The sequence below is a fragment of the Dermacentor albipictus genome, chromosome 3 (genome assembly GCF_038994185.2).
Source record: "Dermacentor albipictus isolate Rhodes 1998 colony chromosome 3, USDA_Dalb.pri_finalv2, whole genome shotgun sequence".
Taxonomy (NCBI): domain Eukaryota; kingdom Metazoa; phylum Arthropoda; class Arachnida; order Ixodida; family Ixodidae; genus Dermacentor; species Dermacentor albipictus.
Window position 1 is genome coordinate 180,947,531 of NC_091823.1, and position 18,593 is coordinate 180,966,123.

Sequence of the window (18,593 nt, forward strand, 5' to 3'; positions counted from 1 at the left end):
AAGAAGCCTTGCGCTCTCTACAACATCAACGAAGCTACTGGCCTACACAACGTTCGTTAGGCCGGTTCTCGAATATGCAAACACAGTCTGGTTTCCTCATACAACAACTAACATAACAAAATTAGAGGCAGTACAAAGAAAGGCTATAAGGTTCATTCACAATAAATATAAACGCACTGACTCACCGACTAATCTTCTAACGCAGTCTGGATTGCAAATGCTATCTACCAGGGCAAAACACGCTCGCCTGAAGTTCTTGTTTCAGCTTCTAAAAAATAACTATAAGATAGATGCGTCCAGGTACATTTCATTTTCTGAGGCTCGAAAAACACGTAACAAACATGCGCACACTTTAACAGAATACACATGCAACACTGACACGTTTAAGTATTCATTCTTCCCCCTTACAATTGCTGAATGGAACCGCCTTGATCCTACTATAACCGCCATCGAATCGTTGTCCGAATTTACTTCACAAGTGGAAGCTGCAGTGCGTAAATAAAACAGTTTATCATCGCACGGGTCATCGTCACAAATTTTGCATTATGTTGCTTTTGACTTCCCACTTTTCTTTTTCCATTTTGGTTTGATTGTCGTTATGTGGACATATGGTACACTGTGTTCCCAAAATAAATTGTCATTACTGTACCTACTGCTAGTCCTAAGATAATTGTTGTAACTGCCATTACCTGCTGATTGGTTGCCTAGATTGTGCTTTTTTTCCATTTCGTGTCTTCTCGCTCTCGAAGTGTATGTTTTAAGCGTATCCCTTCACACAATTTAAATATTCTTCACGCGTTAAGTATTATCTTTCAGTTCGCTCCTATTTTTTGTATAACTAATTACTTACGTGTTCTTAACTGCCAGTATTATGTTAATTAGCTGTCATGTGCAAACTTGCATTTTTGTTTCCAAACTCAGCTTCTTTCTTATATTACCATACTTGGGCAATTGCTTTTCTTTTTTCTTCCTTTTTTTCAATTATTGTTCTGCCTTAATGCGTATTCATATACATGCCTACTGTATCGCCCAACTGCCACGCTCTCAAATGAGAGTAGCAGTATTGTAAATAAATAAATAAATAAGTGCGCGCAGAGGGAGCAGGAGGGGGTAAGTTGGCATGCATTGCTGCGCATAGCTGTAAGTGCGGCTGAGCGCATACGCAGCTGTGCACCCTGCTTCAGAGGTAATCTGCTGCGTGTGCAAAGAATGGGTATGCCAAGACGGCTTGCCACCATGTAAGCTGCATTATTGTGCGTTCAGCATTGAAAGTTGCATAATCACGAGTTTTGGTGACCTGTTGGAGTGAGAGGCAGACGAAGCCTTTGCTGCCTGCTGCGAGTGCTCTTCCTGATAGCGTCTCCCACACTGGGACGACGCTATCACTTGCAGAGTAGGAGTGCACGCGTGGCTTGCATTGCTTAATTTGTTCCGCCAATGTGAAGATATCGTTGCTGTGCCATGAAATCGAATAATTCGTCTCTGACCCCCAAATTCATCAAAATGAATTGTTTTCTCATTCAGATTTGCTTTCTTCAATAGGAAAATTCAGCAGCCCCAATCCATGTGCGCGAAATCGATAGGCAACTGTACTTATTTGCATAAAAGGGCGAATTTCAGTGCAACGAAATTGATAGAACAAAGCAAAGTGCCGATTTTACCTACTTCATTATGTCGAGATTTCAACTGCATGAGAAATTCGCAAAACTCACTGCTCAAGTTTGTTTCATTGAAAATTGTTTACGCCTAACAACCATGGCAGTACGGCTGTGATAAAAATTTGCCTATGGCCAACAGGGCAGCCGGCAGCAAACCATAGTGAAAATTGGTGATCAGGCCTGAGATAACTTACATGGGCCGGATTGAGGGCTGTTGAAGTGACATTCTGGCAGGTGGGCAGCCGGGCAAAGCTAACTGTAAGTTGAACAAAGTTGAACTGTATGCTTACTGGATGGATGTAACAGGTTAAGCAAAAACCATCCGCGTGAATTTGCACAGCTAAACTGCTGGCACTGTGCAGTCAAAGTTTTGCATGCAACACTTGCATTATGATGAAGCACGGTCCACATCTGGCTGCACAACGGGCAGACATCCGTATTGCCATGGCTATCATGAAATTTCAAGTAGACTTAACGAAAAAGTCCATGAACTTGTTCAGGCAGCAGAATACTTGGCAAAAGTCTGTGCATAAATTTTTGTACTGCTAACATTGTAATAAATGCAAAACTTGTATTTTTGCATGAAAATAGTTTAATAACAGCACTTCAAATATAAATTTTTTATCTTTTCATGTGAGTGGCACCCATCCCCCTCCCCACAGCTATTCGAGCTATTCCTTTTGAAATTATTCCACGCCACAGAGTAGTCAACTTATAACGATATCATAAAAAACAAAAAATTTGATCATTATGACCGACCATCACTATATCTGCACTGCTACAAAAAAAGAAAGGCTGCCAAACATATAGTAAACCCTTGTTATAATGAAGTGAACGTGATGGTAAAAAAATTTATTATAAGTGGTAATTGAAAAAAAAAAAGAAAGCAAGGGCTCTGTAAAAGCTAAAAAATAAGTAGAGCTGAACTGTCAAAACTCCGTGGAAGTCTAATGTGGCTGTCACGCAGTGCACGATCGAGCCAGATCGGGGTTCAATTTTTCGGTCACAATTGGCTCCTTAGCGCAAGCTCGGGAGGGTAGGAGCCAATAGGGTCTTGGTTTGGGTGACTTTGGGCACACTGGGAGGCTTGCCGGAAGGCAGTTGTATTTCCACTGCTCACTACTTTCACATCGCCGTGCGGGTGCAGCACCGAGGAACAGCGAGGGCTGTTCGCTCGCTCAGAGTGAAAGACACCGACAGCCAGCGAGCGAGGGCGGGTGAGCAGGTCCTGGGCTTGCCTTGTCGGTGGTGGAGCAGAGTCATGCATTTGTGCTCGCGCAGTTTCCGTGGCAACAAGTGCGTGAGCACCAACGTGCTGCCGGCTTCTTGTTTGGTTCTCTTGTTTTGACTTGCGCTGGCACCATGATCGTTGCTGTTGATCACAGTGATTGTGGACCCTGTGATGGGGATGATTGGCGTGAGGAAATGCGCATGGATGTTACTGTGTGAGGCTAGACACAGTATGCTGCTCTTACCCAGGCTGGAACCAGTGTGCGGTGTACAACGGGGGCTGCTCCCACCTGTGCTTGGGCGTGCCAGGCCTCCGGGGCTACCAGTGCGCCTGCCCCACCCACCACCCTCTCGGGCCCAACAACCGCACCTGCCAGCGTGAGTGTGGCTTTTTTCTTTTGGGTTGTTTCTGCAGCGCACCACACAAAGCGGCGCCCTGGCAGCAGAGGCGCTCACTACTTGCTGCTGCTGTCCTTCCAGCCTTTCTTACCGATGCACCAGCCTTGGCTCGGGTATCCACGAGGTTGGCCTTCATGTGTAGTGCTGTCCTACTTTTGGTGTTTCACATATACCCGTATTCTTTCCAGAGATGCGGTGGGGGTGCATTTGCACACCTTTCAATTTTCCTTAGTATAGTGGGCTTTCACAATTTCTTATGCACTGTATCCTTGCTTTACCATTGATTGATTCCTCACTCAGCTGCAGAGGGCAGCCGCACCTCTCACAACCAGGCTGTCAAAAAAAAGCAAAAAAAAAGAAAATACCGGTTCAGTTCGGGTTCAACACACACTGATTTTATTCTAGGTCAGTTCTGGTTCTGAGAAAAACATAACAGTTTGCAAACTGGTTCGGTGCAGACCATTTTATCGTGCCTCGTGGTGATATGCTGCATAGTACTATCACCTTGTGTGCATGGCGCATGTGCAAGTTTCCTAAAGCGGAGCCAGAAATTAACTCAGAAGTAAACAGATACAGGGGAATTTTCAGGTACATATTAAAGACAATGGCGATTACACTCAAACCTCGTTATAACAAAACTGGTAATAACAAAGTAAATGAAATTCCCCTTGAAATCTCTAAAGATCGATGTATTTGAAACATCGTTTTACGAAGTGAAATTGTCCTGCCAATGGATATAACAAACTAAAGTCGGGTGCAACTTAACACTTTCCTGTTCGTGGGAAAATATACAGTTCTTGGGTAGTGTAGTAAAAAAATTTTTACTGCTGCGGTAAATGCTTGATTATTAGAATGTGTGGTAGCAACTTGTAGAAGTAATGTGCTCTCTAATGATATTATTTTCACTTATTATTTTCATGTATTAACAATTCTTCGAAAAATATTAATAAATAGCTTTGTAACAAAAATGAGAAAACTCCGTAAAAACATTGATGCTGCTCTGCACTAAGAGAACCTAACAAAATTTCGAAATATACATTTTCAACAAAAAGGCTATATAGGACATTCTTCCAAATACAGTTAAACCTCGACATAACAAACTTCAATATAGCGAAGTATTTAACTTTTCATAACCTCTTGTCCATAGAACACCACGTATTTAGAACCATCAGTATAACGAAGTGTGTTTGTATGCAATTTCAATATAACCAGGGTGTCTACCAACCGGGAAAACCGGGAATTCTCAGGGAATTTGAACAGTCTGGAAAAACTCAGGGAAAACTCAGGGAATTTGTGCTTCTATCAGGGAAAGTTAGCTGTAACTTTATTGAAAGGGAACGAAAGTCATGTTAATGCTGGCTCCAGTAACAGAGGAATCGCAACGAATTATCATTGACGCCGTGTCATCGGCACGATGTATTGCCAGAGTAGTTAACGACCGATTTTCTAGACGCCCGATTTTTCGGACATGCCTGATAATATGCACGGTTTTGCGGCACCACCACGTACTCCATATAGTCAATGTATATTGCCCTGACTGCAGGTCTGAAATGGCATTAATCAAAGCCGCCACCGCCGCTATTTTGATTATCTCGCCGCCTCGAACCGGCACTCTCGCAGGCAGATCCGCTGGCAGCCGTAACCACCACCGCGGCAACGTTAGGCCTAGCTGCTTCTATGTTCGCTGTTAAGCTTCTTGCCCTGCAGTGCCGTGTTTTATGCGAAGCATATTACTAGAGCTCAACGCAGCTCCTCAGGCGCGGCGGTGTCGCCTTCAATACCACGTGACACCGTGACGTCACGACAGAGGAGAAACGGGGCTCCAACTCGCGCCGTCGCTCGCGGCGTCGCCTTCAAGGCTGACCACGTGACATCGTGATGTCACGACAGAGGAGAAACTGGGCTCCAACTCGCGGCGTCGCTCGCAGCGTCGTGGCGGTATATAAGCAGCTGCGCTTCCCTTTGCTAGACACTCACGAGGTGAGATGCCTCCTGGAGACAGAGCTGCTCGTTGGAATGAGAAGCGAAGGTTGCGGCGTGCTACAGAGACTGTTTCTAGGTGGCTTTGCTACGGCGCAGCGACTACGCGCCCCGCATCGGATGCGGTGAGCGTCGAGCAACGCAGCGTTCGGCGCGACAACGAAATGTGCACCTGAGCAAGCGCCGCACGCCTGAGCCGACGCCGACGACACCGGCTTTTCTGCGACACGAGCTCCTTAACGCTGTCGCGTTAGACTAAAGGCTAGTATGCTTCGCATCCTGGGCTTAACCTTAGCTAAGCCACAGCCATTTTTTTTTTATTGAAAGAATTCGCCGCTATCACCAATGGCACCGACTCCGCTTTTGTAATCCTCACGATTGGCTTTGAAGCTCGCAGAGCACAGCGCGTTGCGTAATGCCAGTCTCTGAAATTAGCTTCGCCTCAGTACATTAGTGTTAGGCGGTGAAGCATAACAAGTGTGGGAAGGGGGCAATTGTCACGGGACACAGTATGTATTCCTTAATTAAACATGCGTGCACCTTGTCTCCTGTCACAGTACAAGCCCTGATATGCCTAATAAGCGTACTGGCAGGCCTTCAGAGCTTTTTCAGACGTGCCTGTGGTAATTTAGCCCTTAAAGGCAGTTAAAGACTTGCATTAATTTTTTTCAGACTGCCAGTTTTTTTTGATTTTTTTTTTTTTTTGTGGCCTCTCGGAAGTCCGAAAAATCAAATGTTGACTGTACAACTGACCAAGAGGATGCTTCAGATGATCCATGTGGTGAAAGCGTGGTAGAAGGAGGATGGGAACAGAAAGGACCGACGTACTGAGGAATTAACGGGAAAGGAAGGGTGCCGCTGCCTTTTTGAGGAGCTTGAGCTAAAAAAACCAAGTGTTGGCTGACGCTGAGACACAGGTGTCCCTCATCCAAACCAATATAAATTGTTTAAGCAGTAAAACCCAATGCTGAGATGTTGTGTATGGGTTGAGAGTATGTCAGGACAGTTGAGGTTGACTTCCCAGCTGCTGAGAGAGAATCTTAGTTGTGACAAATTTCAGAACCTCATACAGATGAGCTTGCTATCAGTTGATAGAAATAGCTGATATTAAAAAATATTTACTGATGTATGCATCTCCTTTTCATTCGTATTTGAAAATGTTCGACTCAATTTGGAATGGGCTTTACCATTTCTTTCGCTGTGCATTTTACTAACACCTTCCTTCTGTTTTCTTTTTAAATGAAATAGATATTACTCCTTACTATTCAAACTGGATTAAGTCATTTTTTTGTTTCAGCATGCTTACTAGAGAGTGACAGCATTGGGCAACGTAGTGTCAGCCTGTCTTGACATAAAACAAAGTTCTGGCTCATTCAGGAAATTTCGCAAAGGTGCTCAGGGAAAACCTGGAAAACTCATGAAATTTGGAAATGTCAGCTTGGTAGACACCCTGCATGTGTCACCATGAGCGATGTCACATTGTGAACCCAACTACGTAGGCATAGGGCCGCGAGTACGTCATCGTCCGCTTGGAGCGCCGCGAGAAGGGAAAACGGCATTCGGTTTGAAATTTGAGATCTTTCTGTGGTGCGTAGCAATGTAATACTTTGCAGGCATGATCGTTATCGTGCAATGTATGCTCTGCGCTTGTCAGCTCAAGATGGCCAGACCTGGTGAGGGACCCTTCAGGGGGCACCCTGCGCTTGAAAACTTTTTTTTTAAATTCCTAATCGATTTTGGTAAAGCTTAGATAATTTATGTATTTCGGTGTGCTAGTTTTAAATATGCATCCAGTTTTCTTGCAGAATAAGTTAATTTCCAGAAATTGAAGAAATTCACCTTTTTTGCATAGTTTGCTTAGAGGTGAGCTATTTACCCAACTATACATGCATAATAAAATATACATGAAAATGATGTGCAACTAACAAAGTGCAAATTAGCAAGAATAGTGCTCTAACCCAATTTTATATCAAATGAGAACATTGCAAACTTTCAGTGAGAGAAATCCATCTAACTAAAAAAGAAACATTTTTTTAAAAATTTTCTAATAAATGCAACATCGTTATTTTGTAAATTTGCATTCTAGACAACGTTGCCTTTCTGGAAGAAAAAAAAAGAATTACAGTGATAGCACAAGTGGCAGCAGAGATAAGGCACCTCTAATACGGCATCATCACCAAAATTGTGGTTTTGAGAAAACAACAAAAAACATTTAACACTGATATATAGAAAGTTTATAAAAACTGCGCCAAAAGCCATTGGTAGGCACCAGGCATCATACACGGCCGTTTGGCTGTTACAGTCGACAACATAGCATGCTCTACGAGTACATTCACTTCAAGAGGATTACACGTTTCTGGACCCTAAGTACTCCCGGCGAGCTCCATCCCAATACAACTTCACTACAGATCTCGCACACCACAGTCAGCTTTGTTGCGAGACTGTAATCCTGGTCGCTCCGCAATGGCTTCGCAGAACCACCGCAAATATTGCACAAGAACGCTGAGAAGATTGTTCACTGCTGCAAGTTCGACGACAATGTACGGAGCAGTGGGCTCTGCGACCGAGGCTGTTGCACTATCTGCGGTTGGATCTTCAGCAAAACACCGAATCTTTCGCTCCATGGCTGGCATAGATGCAATCTCGACGAATGTAGCTTGCAGATTCACTCTTATCTTATCCACTTCCTGTTCAGTTACAACAGCCGTGTCAATTCTTACGCTAGTGGAACAGGCACGTGGAGATGCGTGATCCAGCAGAGTAGCTCACGCGTCGACGTTCGGCGGCGAGCTGCTGGGTATCCTGCGCTGACTGCGGCAATAAAATCGCTTTCGGAAGTTTTTTGCACCCTGCATGTTTTCACCCGTCACAATTCACGGAAGGAAACTGTTGCACCTCCAGCATATCTACCGTTGCAGGGACTAGACTGAGACGAAATGGTGGCTGATGTTGTAGTTTGAGCGTTTTTGGTCCTTGGAGCCAATCATCACTCACCATCTTGGTCACATGCTCAAACTCGCCAGTAGTAGCATGTGCGGCACATTTCTTTTGCTAAAGACCTGGGTCCCCCCCTTGAAGGAGAAAATCAAGCACACAACGCAGGAAGACTTCAGGAAGAAAACTCAGTACGTGATGGACCTGGAGGCAAAGTTCAGACTTGTCATGCCTGGGAGTGCCCGCATCCAACCCATCGTCATCGAACTCGGTGAAGCTGACGCTGAAGAGAGCAACTCCAACTGCGAGCTGTCTGGTATTGAACCACTCAACGCAGCACAACAGCTTCTGACTAATGAAAGAACAGCCCTTGTTAAGACTGCCATAATTACGCCATTTGGTAAACGACAGCCGAACATCCATCCCGTGACCTCTCAAATAAATTAGCAGTTCACTTGGTGGCATATTCGTTTTAATTGAAATTCAATTCTAATAAACAAAATCCTTCACACATCGTGCTCACTCTAAGAACTAACATGGATATGTGCTTAAATATCGGCAGCTCTCAAAGGGACACTAAAGAGAAAAATGATTTCTTCTGCATCAGTAAATTACCTCTCTAGGACACCAACAACACCACTCTTACTACGATAAGACGCTTGGTAAGCCAGAAAAAGTGGAAGAATGAAAGACGGGTGGTGACGCCTCCTTGAAGTTCCTGCACCTGGTCTCTGTGACATCATGGATTTTGATGGCATCTTCTATGGCCTACTTAATTACATAGCGGTACAGGTTGACTACATTGTGTCCTAAATGAACCAAACAATAAACATGGCAAGTTTCGGGAACCTTTACTCAGCCAAAGTGGCCCGAATGCGAAAACATACTTTGGAATCCCTGATGTCACAATGACGGGTCGGGGTTTCGGCGTGAAATTCAAATAGTGATGCTTCAACCTCCATTTCCTCATCTAATAATCGAACTATTATTTTGAAATGACAGCCTGCAGTGTTCTCAAACAATGATTTATTAGCCAAAACTGATTTGTTGTTTCGCTTTAGTGTACCTTTAATGAGAACACAATTGTTAACCCTGATTAACCTTTTCAGGGTCAATGAACTGAATAGAAGGCTCCGTTAACAAGTCCACGAGGATTGATGTCGTATATTTATGGCACCGTTTGTACGTTGAAAAAGCGTGCCAATTTCTTTTTCTTTTTTCCTGGCACATTTTCTTTCCTGGCATGTGCTGCCACTATGCGGTGTCAGGATTGGGGGCTCAATCCCTTCGTCCGTGGTCCTTTGCCAAGATTGGAGTACGGCATGAATTCGAAGGTAGCTGGCCCATGCCGTCGTCCAACTTATTTACGCTGAGATCGTTGATGAAGTGAAGAACTGCTTCTCATCGAGAACGAGGAAAAAGGGGTTTATTTACAGAAAATTAACTCAGTCTAACATGACTGTTTGAGAAAAATAGTCTTAGTCCAACAGGACTGCATGAGAGAAGTGAACCAGTCTAACATGACTGCTCAAGAGAAGTGCCTCAGTCTAACATGACTGCTCAAGAGAAGTGTGTCCAACAATCGCACAACCACAGTTTTTATACACTCGATCCGCTGGTCCTACGACGCGGCGGCTGTTCGTTTACACATCACCAACTCGCAGCTGCTCTGAAGACCAGTTTACAGACACAAAGGCACACACATTCCGAAGCCCAAGCGACGGCGTTGAAGGTGGTGCCGTTCCGGAAAATCGACGCCGCTCGAGGGTCGCTCGTTGTTTTGCAACATGCTGAACCGTGAGAGCGCAAAAATAAGACGTTCCCGCGGTAGCTTCTTCAGGCGTGTCAGATCAGCGCCGCGTTGAGGAACTCTGGAATCATTGTCCACACACCAAACCCGTCTTGTCACAATGTCGAAGCGGGCTGGAGGAAGGCGGCGGATTCCAGCGCAAAGGTCGCTTCTTTGAACGCCTCGCAGCTGCAGCGGCGGAGAGCGGGAGGTGCGCGTCTTGCACCCCTTGTCGTAATCGGGTGGCAAGGTGACAATCTTGTTGTGCAACCCGCCGTTCTTTACAGCGCCTCCATGGCCCCAAAAGTCTCGACTGTCTAGCGCTGACAACCGCTAGGCAGGAAGAGAACGGCTGCTGGTCAGGGGGGGATTGATGTCTTGGCTCGCAGCGACCACTTGTGCATTGATGTCACCGCCCCAAAACATCCAACAAGGACAGGCAACTGCAAAATGAACCCCACAACACGGCTCTGCGCCGAGATGACGTGCATTGGCTCCCACTTTAGACTCGCTAGGCTTCAAAAAAAACAACAACAACATAAGTGCAGAAACAAAAAAAATGCTGCATTTCACTATGCCAATTTCTGAAGCAAATTCCTGCTGACAAATTCAGCAATCATGGAGGGAATCCTGCTAAATGAGAGGGGATCTTCTTCGCTTAATAAAATTAACACTAGTAACCCTAAAATTTAGGCGGGACCCTCAAACGCAGAATTCAAATTAGCCTGCTCAAACCATCCGCATTGCTATGCAACTTTCCCTTCTTATATCTAACGGAGAAGTTGTACTCTTGGAGAGTGAGGCTCCATCGGAGCAAGCGGCCGTTTTTGTGTGACATTTGATTGAGCCACGTCAGAGGACAGTGGTCGGTCTCGAAGATGAACTTCGCTCCGTACAAGTAACACGACAACTTCTGGGCGGCCCAAACCAAACAAGCGCATTCCTTCTCTGAAGCGCTGTAGGCTTCCTCTCTTACATTTAGTTTACGGCTGGCGTAGAGGATAGGATGCTTTTCGTTATCGTCGCCGACTTGACTAAGTACCACGCCCATACCTCTGTCGCTTGCGTCGCATTGAACTATGAATTCCTTTGTGTAGTCTGGCGCGCGAAGCACAGGGCGAGAAACCAATAGCGTTTTCAAACTTTGGAAAGCGTTCTCTTTGTCCTTATCCCAGTGTACGTTACTCGGAGCTCCCTTTCGGAGGGCGTCTGTTAATGGACTTGCCAATTGCGAGTAATTCGGAATGTACCGTTGATAGTACCCCACAAGTCCCAAAAATGAACGAACGTCCGTTTTCGTGCGCGGCTGAGAAAAATCTCCAATCGTAGCTATTTTCAGCTCAGCCGGCCGTCTCATGTCCTGACCGACAACATGGCCCAGATAAGTAACCTGCGAACAACCAAACCTACACTTTTCTGCTTTCAACGTTAAATCGACTTTAAACGTACGAAGCCTCGCATTCTTGTCGTAATAGAATTTGGCGTTCCTTTGAGCTATTTCCATGTTCTTTCCGTCTATTTCTTGGTTTGCGCTTAGCCGTTCCAGTAAATTTAGCACGTATCCAACCACGGTTGGACTCTCCCCTCTTTTCTCCCACATCTCTCTTAACATTCGCAGTGGAGACCGGAGTGTCCTCCCATACACTAGTTCTGCTGGTGAGAACCCTGTCGCTTCATGTGGAACCGTTCGCAAAGCAAACAAAGTTGCCGGCAGACAGTTCTCCCAGTCCTCCTTGTGCTCGTAACAGAGCGCACGCAAAACTCGCTTAAGCACCGAATGCCACCTCTCTACACTGTTTGACTGAGGGTGATAGACAGAACTGTGTATTAACTTTACCCCGCACTTTTGCAAGAATGTGGAAGTCAGTGCGCTCGTGAATACTGACCCTTGATCTGCCTGAATTTCGGCTGGAAACCCAACTCGTGCAAACACTGTCAAAAGCGCGTCTACTACTTCAGTGGAGCTGAGCTCTTTCAAAGGGATTGCTTCTGGAAACTTGGTGGCCGGACACAGCATGGTAAACAAGTACCTGTAGCCTGATTTTGTTTTTGGAAGAGGCCCTACCGTGTCTATTACAAGTCGTCTGAAAGGCTCTGTTATTAAGGGCACTACCTTCAGTGGAGCTTTCCAAGTCTCTCCTGGTTTACCAGAACGCTGGCAGGCGTCGCATGATCTTACAAAGTTTTCTACATCTTTGAAACAGCCAGGCCAGTAGTATTCCATAAGCAATCTTTCCTTTGATTTGTTTATGCCTAGGTGGCCGGACCACCCATTTCCATGACAAAGACTCAAAAGGTCCTCCCTATACTTAGTAGGTATGACTAACTGATCTAAAATCCTACCCTTTCGATCTCTGTAATGCCGATACAACAATCCTCCTTTCTCATGTATCGTTACGTTGCGCCTAGCAATGCCTTCTTTAGCTGTGTCCCGTAATTTAGCTAAGCTCTCATCATTCTTTTGCTCAGCTGCCAGTGACTCTCTATCCACGCGTAAGAGTTGATCAAAGTTCTTTGAGGCCGGTGATAATAACGACCCTGTCTCGCTTGGGAGCGCGTCTGCATGCTCTTCCTGCAGGCTAGAACTCTGACACTCTAGTGCTACGCTCTCATTGAGCTGGTCAACTGGCAGGCTCTCCTCAACTGTTCTTTTGTCCCTCGGGCCTAGCTCGGATTCGGGGATTGAAGCTATCCCCTTTTCTGCTTCAGCTGGAGGAGCTTGAGCATTTTCAGCCGACAGCGCCGCGATCTTACGAGCTTGGCCTCTGGTCAATGCCTGTACTATGCCCTCTCCTAGTTTGAGCCCTCTGTCACGCAGTAACTGATTCGAACGATTCGAAAAGATGTAGGGATACTGCAGTGACAAAAATTTGGAAACTGCAGCCTCAGTCTCTAGCTCCCCGAATGGTCCACTGATTTTGACTTTGGCCATGGGCAGACATACGCTGTGTTCTTCTACAACCTGTTTTATCCATGCTACTTCTCCGGTGAAGTCCTCTACCATCACGTAAGACGGATGGACAATGTCCAGCGTGGCGGCACTGTCTCTTAGCACTCGGCATGGTTTTCCATTAACTTGCAGGCCGTGGAGATATGGACTTAAAAGTTCCATATTCTCATCCTTTTCCTCCACGTAGGAAAAAACTACGCTAGGCTTCTCGCAGTTTACAGCTATATGTCCCAGTTTGTGGCATTTGTAACAGCGAATTGGTCTAACAGATTCGAATTTTCTTTTCTGTTCTTTTTGTGTGGTTTCTCCGTTAAGTTTCTCCTCGCTCTTTTCTGCGGGCTTTTCCGCCATGTCTACAGGCTCGGATCGTCTAGTTTGCGCACCCTTTTTGAACGGAAATGGCTTCCGCGGTCCATTTCGACCGTCCCAGTTTCCCTCCTCGGCGTTCAACTTTCTACGGGTTGCGTACTCTTCGGCTAATTCAGCCGCCCTTTCCACAGTGTTTACATTACCTCTATCTTGCACCCACAGTTTCACAGCTTGGGGGATGGTTTTGTAAAACTGCTCTAGACACATGCATTCAATGATCATGTCTCTGCTGTCGTACGCTTCCGCGCTTTTAAGCCACTCGACTAGGTTGGCCTTTAAGCTATATGCAAACTCCGGATAGCCCTCGCTATCTTTCTTGCCTGTGCTCCTAAACCTTTGCCGAAAAGCTTCGGCTGAAAGGCGGTATTTCTTCAGGAGACTAGCCTTAACTTTTGCATAATCATATGCATCCTGCACACTCAGTCTGGCGATTACTTCCGCCGCCTCACACGGCAACATAGACAGCAACCGCTGTGGCCATGTACTCGGGCCGAAGTTCATCTTTTCGCAAGTCCTTTCAAAATTGCTTAGGAACAATCCTATGTCGGTCCCGACCTCATATGGCTTTAATAGCCTGTCCATGCGGTACGATTCTGCCTCACTTGATCGACCCAGAGCTCCTTCACTTCCTTGAGACAACTCCAAACGTCTGTTTTCAAGTTCAAGTTGCATTTTTGTTATCTCGCGATCTTTATCGCGTTCCTCTCTCTCTCTATCTCGTTCCTCTCTCTCTCGTTCTTCTCTTTCTTTTTCCCGTTTCTCTCTCTTTTTGAGAAGTTCCAATCCCATTTCAATATCTTGCTCACTGGCCTGATTGGAAATTAGCTCCAATAATTCCGATTTGAGCATTTCCTTGCGTACATCTAGGCCCAGTTCCTCACCAACAATCAACAACTCGTCTCTCAGCAATGTCCTTAACTCCATGACTGCTGCTTTACTGCCTTGATTCTGCTCTCTAAATCTAGCTAGGAAAACACAACCTAGCTAACACACAACAATCTAGCTTCCCTACTGTTCTAAACAGAACAACCACAAAATGAAGCCTAGAGAGTCAAAGCAAAAACCAAGCACTCACCACAGATACAGCACCATGTCGCAAAGTCCATCTCACCGCTGTCAGCCAGTTGTCAGGATTGGGGGCTCAATCCCTTCGTCCGTGGTCCTTTGCCAAGATTGGAGTACGGCATGAATTCGAAGGTAGCTGGCCCATGCCGTCGTCCAACTTATTTACGCTGAGATCGTTGATGAAGTGAAGAACTGCTTCTCATCGAGAACGAGGAAAAAGGGGTTTATTTACAGAAAATTAACTCAGTCTAACATGACTGTTTGAGAAAAATAGTCTTAGTCCAACAGGACTGCATGAGAGAAGTGAACCAGTCTAACATGACTGCTCAAGAGAAGTGCCTCAGTCTAACATGACTGCTCAAGAGAAGTGTGTCCAACAATCGCACAACCACAGTTTTTATACACTCGATCCGCTGGTCCTACGACGCGGCGGCTGTTCGTTTACACATCACCAACTCGCAGCTGCTCTGAAGACCAGTTTACAGACACAAAGGCACACACATTCCGAAGCCCAAGCGACGGCGTTGAAGGTGGTGCCGTTCCGGAAAATCGACGCCGCTCGAGGGTCGCTCGTTGTTTTGCAACATGCTGAACCGTGAGAGCGCAAAAATAAGACGTTCCCGCGGTAGCTTCTTCAGGCGTGTCAGATCAGCGCCGCGTTGAGGAACTCTGGAATCATTGTCCACACACCAAACCCGTCTTGTCACAATGTCGAAGCGGGCTGGAGGAAGGCGGCGGATTCCAGCGCAAAGGTCGCTTCTTTGAACGCCTCGCAGCTGCAGCGGCGGAGAGCGGGAGGTGCGCGTCTTGCACCCCTTGTCGTAATCGGGTGGCAAGGTGACAATCTTGTTGTGCAACCCGCCGTTCTTTACAGCGGGAATACAGGGATTTTTTTTTTCTTGAGCCTCCTGTAGCAAGCATGTGACGCCCCCTCAGGCATAATGTTCGTTCGCCGCCAGGCTCGTTGGCCTGCCAAGCTCGGCAGGCAACATTGGTGACTGCATCGCAATAAACACCGACGAGCACGGCTGCTCGGCGGTCAGTCATTGTTCAGCACCACCATGCTGCGGAGCATTCGTCTATCGGAGAGTGCCTCGAGCCCTCCCTTGTTCACGAACCCGGGTGGATCGTGACACCTCCCTCTCTCTGTTTTCGTTGCATGGTTCATTTACTCTGGCACGTCTACATATTACCGCTCGCGCATTGACACGCGTGCAGGTAAGCAGCAGTTAGTTTGAGTTTTGTTCCACAAACTGAATTGGGCTTGTTGTGCTCGCAAAACTGATGTCTATCTTGTTACTTATCGCTCAAGAGGTGACCGCGCCTATTACTCCCTCGTTTATTTCTCGCAGGGGTGCGCATACGAAAGATGCTGCCATGCATGCATTTCCCCCCCTTTCTTTTGGAGGCTAGTGAAAACTAATTGCCTCTGGTTGGCAATAAGATGAAGGATTAGCGGATGTTTGTCACACCTTTTGATTTTTTGAAGGGCTCACAACCACAGTTTTCTTGAGTGCGGTCACCTGCATAGTTCGATTACGCTATTAGTATAAGAGCAGGAACATTTCAGTCTTGCAAAATGTTCTAGTGTTTGCATTTTCTTAGCCTTGAACTATGTGTATAATAATGCATCAAATTTTTAGTTCTTATAAGTCTATTTCCTTTTTTTATTGTTTTTATTCATGAATAAACAGTACATCTATACCAATGCAAAATATTTTTTCTCATTTTATGGTCACCCTAAAAAATTACGGTAAATTTTTTTCGAAATAGGTCCCTCTGAAGAATTTAAATCTGCAATAAAAAATCGAGCCTGGGCGGTTGCATATGGGCAAAACAAATTGACTCTGAAAGGGTTAATCTTCTAAGGCCAGTGGTGGTCCAACTGCTCTATTTAGGCCATTTTGTACTATTCGGTGTGCCTGCTCCTGGCTGTGCCCGCCCGCTCAAGTGTCATTTGCGCTTACTGCACAAAAGTGAGATATTTTCGTGTTCTCACAGCAAAACAATGCTTTTGGTAGCGTTATGCAACTTCAGTCAATGACAAATTTTTCGGACATGCCCGATAATTCGGACGCCTTCGCAGCACCGCCACGGCATCCTATTGAATCAATATATCAGATAATTTGAAATTTCTGACGCAGAAACACTTCGCCATCCGGTTTTCCGGTCTATTGGCTATGACTGCTGGTCCGAAACAGCATTGACCGAAGCCACCTCGAACAGGTGCTCTCACACACAGGTCCACTGACAGCCATAGCCACCTTCATGGCAATGCTACTTCATCATTCGCTACCAAGCTTGTTGCTGTTCAATGCTATGTTTTTCACTAAAACAATTCACCACTGTTAACAATGGCGCCGACTCCGCCTTTGTAATCCTTGCCAATGGCTTCGAAGCACGGGAAGCATGGCGCGTTCCATAATGCTGCTTACCAAAAGTAAGCTCAGCCTCAATATAGCAATGTTAGGTGGTGAAGCATATGTGAAGTATTGCGGTGAAGCATACTAAGAGCTGAAATAATTGTCACAGGACACGTTATGTATTCCTTAATTATACACACATGCCCCCGCAATCTCGCAGTGCAAGCACAGAAATGTCTAATAATTGTACTGGCAGGCCTTCAGAGCTTTTTAGGACGTGCCTGTGGTGATTTCAGCCCTTGGGGTCAGTAAAAGGTGGTGCTTTAAATGGTTGGTCGGGTGTTAGTGCTAAAAGTTACGGCTCTACGTCGAATCGACTCGTATCCATCCGCAGAGTCCACATCACACGGGAAGCCAACAAACCACCTCACAACGAAGGCGAGTTTATACAGGATGGCACCAACATTGTTCTCCACTGCCATCACCATCTTTGCAGCGCAACGTATGGAGGCATCTCACCTTGGCGCTGTTCATAGGCACATATTCTCCTGTCGAGTTTCTTGCATTGTTATTGGGCGTAATGTGCACTTTGTTAAGTGCAGTAGAGCATAACAAAGGACATATGTCATTTGGAATGCACTTAAGACATTTGCCATCACTTTTTGTCGTGGCGCAAATTGTTTTATTTCTGTCTTGCACCCAGGCGTACATCTTTGTTCTGATTAGCCTACAAAATTTTATTTAATCGCTTACAAAATAACTTCATTGCCTACCCAAATAAAGATGTTTGCAACATACTATGCATGGTATATCATCCCTTAAAAAGCAAGCTTAATTGGTCACTGTTAGCTTTGTGTCCTGCTTCACTCTTGAGCAGCACTTACTGATTGCTGCGTAATAACAAGCTTCGCCAAAATACTGCACAAACTGGCTGGACCACCACTGAGGACCCATAATGCTCATTCAGACTGCCACCGTCATGTTTGACGGGCCCCCTGGTGAAATAGCTGTAGTCAGCGGCAAGGTTGAATGGCACAGTTAGCAGTCTGCACTTCAAATCGCAGTCATGTCATTGCCAATGTTTAATTTCTTTATCTGGCTTGGGCAAGTTATGCGAACGAAAGCACATTTATTAACCTGAATAGCTTTGCTAGCCCCTTTTTTTTTTTGTACTGAAATATGCTCAATAAAGTTGAACGTGTTTTAGTGAGGTATTCAAAAGGTACAGCGCGACTGGGACGGAGACAAAGAAACGCAAACCACATCAAAAGCGCTTTGTTGTTGTTATGACCAGATTCAGACAGTGAGACGGGCAAAGTAATAAGTGGTGAAAGATGCAAATGCTCTCAGCACACTGAATTGCTGGGCTCTATTCACTGAAAAATGTGATTGTGATGATGAAAGCATGAGCCCGGAAATGACACCCCACTGCACATGTCTACCACAATATGGGATGGGCAGCAAAACCGTCTGTGTACTAAGTCTGGGAGTGTGAAAAAAGCAACATAGCAAGGTGCAGTTTCACAATGAGGCACCCTTTCTGTCAACTTTTCTGTTGTCATAGCTGGCGGAACTTTCTTTAGTGCAAGTTGATCCATCACATTGCAGCAACAACTAAAGAAGCAAGGGCAGAATATTAGGAGAAAACACGAGATGGCAGACTGAGAAGACAAGGTAGATGTAAGAAAAAGGTTTTAATGATGTTGAGGAGGCCAGCCCTGCTATTCACAGGACTTGGTGCTTTGAATGCGATGAGTTAACGAAATTCGAAAAAAGGCATGGCTGAAAGCATATCAAAGACAAATGCAAAAGTAAAAGGAAAGAAATAAGAAGAAACAGAAACATGCGCGGAAGCA

At 45.6% G+C, this 18,593-nt stretch overlaps 1 protein-coding gene across 2 annotated transcripts in view; it reads left to right on the top strand.

Annotated features, from left to right (window-relative positions):
• arr (low-density lipoprotein receptor-related protein 6) overlaps nucleotides 1-18,593 on the top strand; it is a 319,317-nt gene that overhangs the window by 224,004 nt on the left and 76,720 nt on the right. For both annotated transcript variants that reach the window (XM_065450135.1, XM_065450136.1), the window contains one exon: nucleotides 3,138-3,266. In XM_065450135.1, coding sequence (XP_065306207.1) covers nucleotides 3,138-3,266 — 129 coding nt within the window. The remainder of the gene's footprint in view (nucleotides 1-3,137; nucleotides 3,267-18,593) is intronic.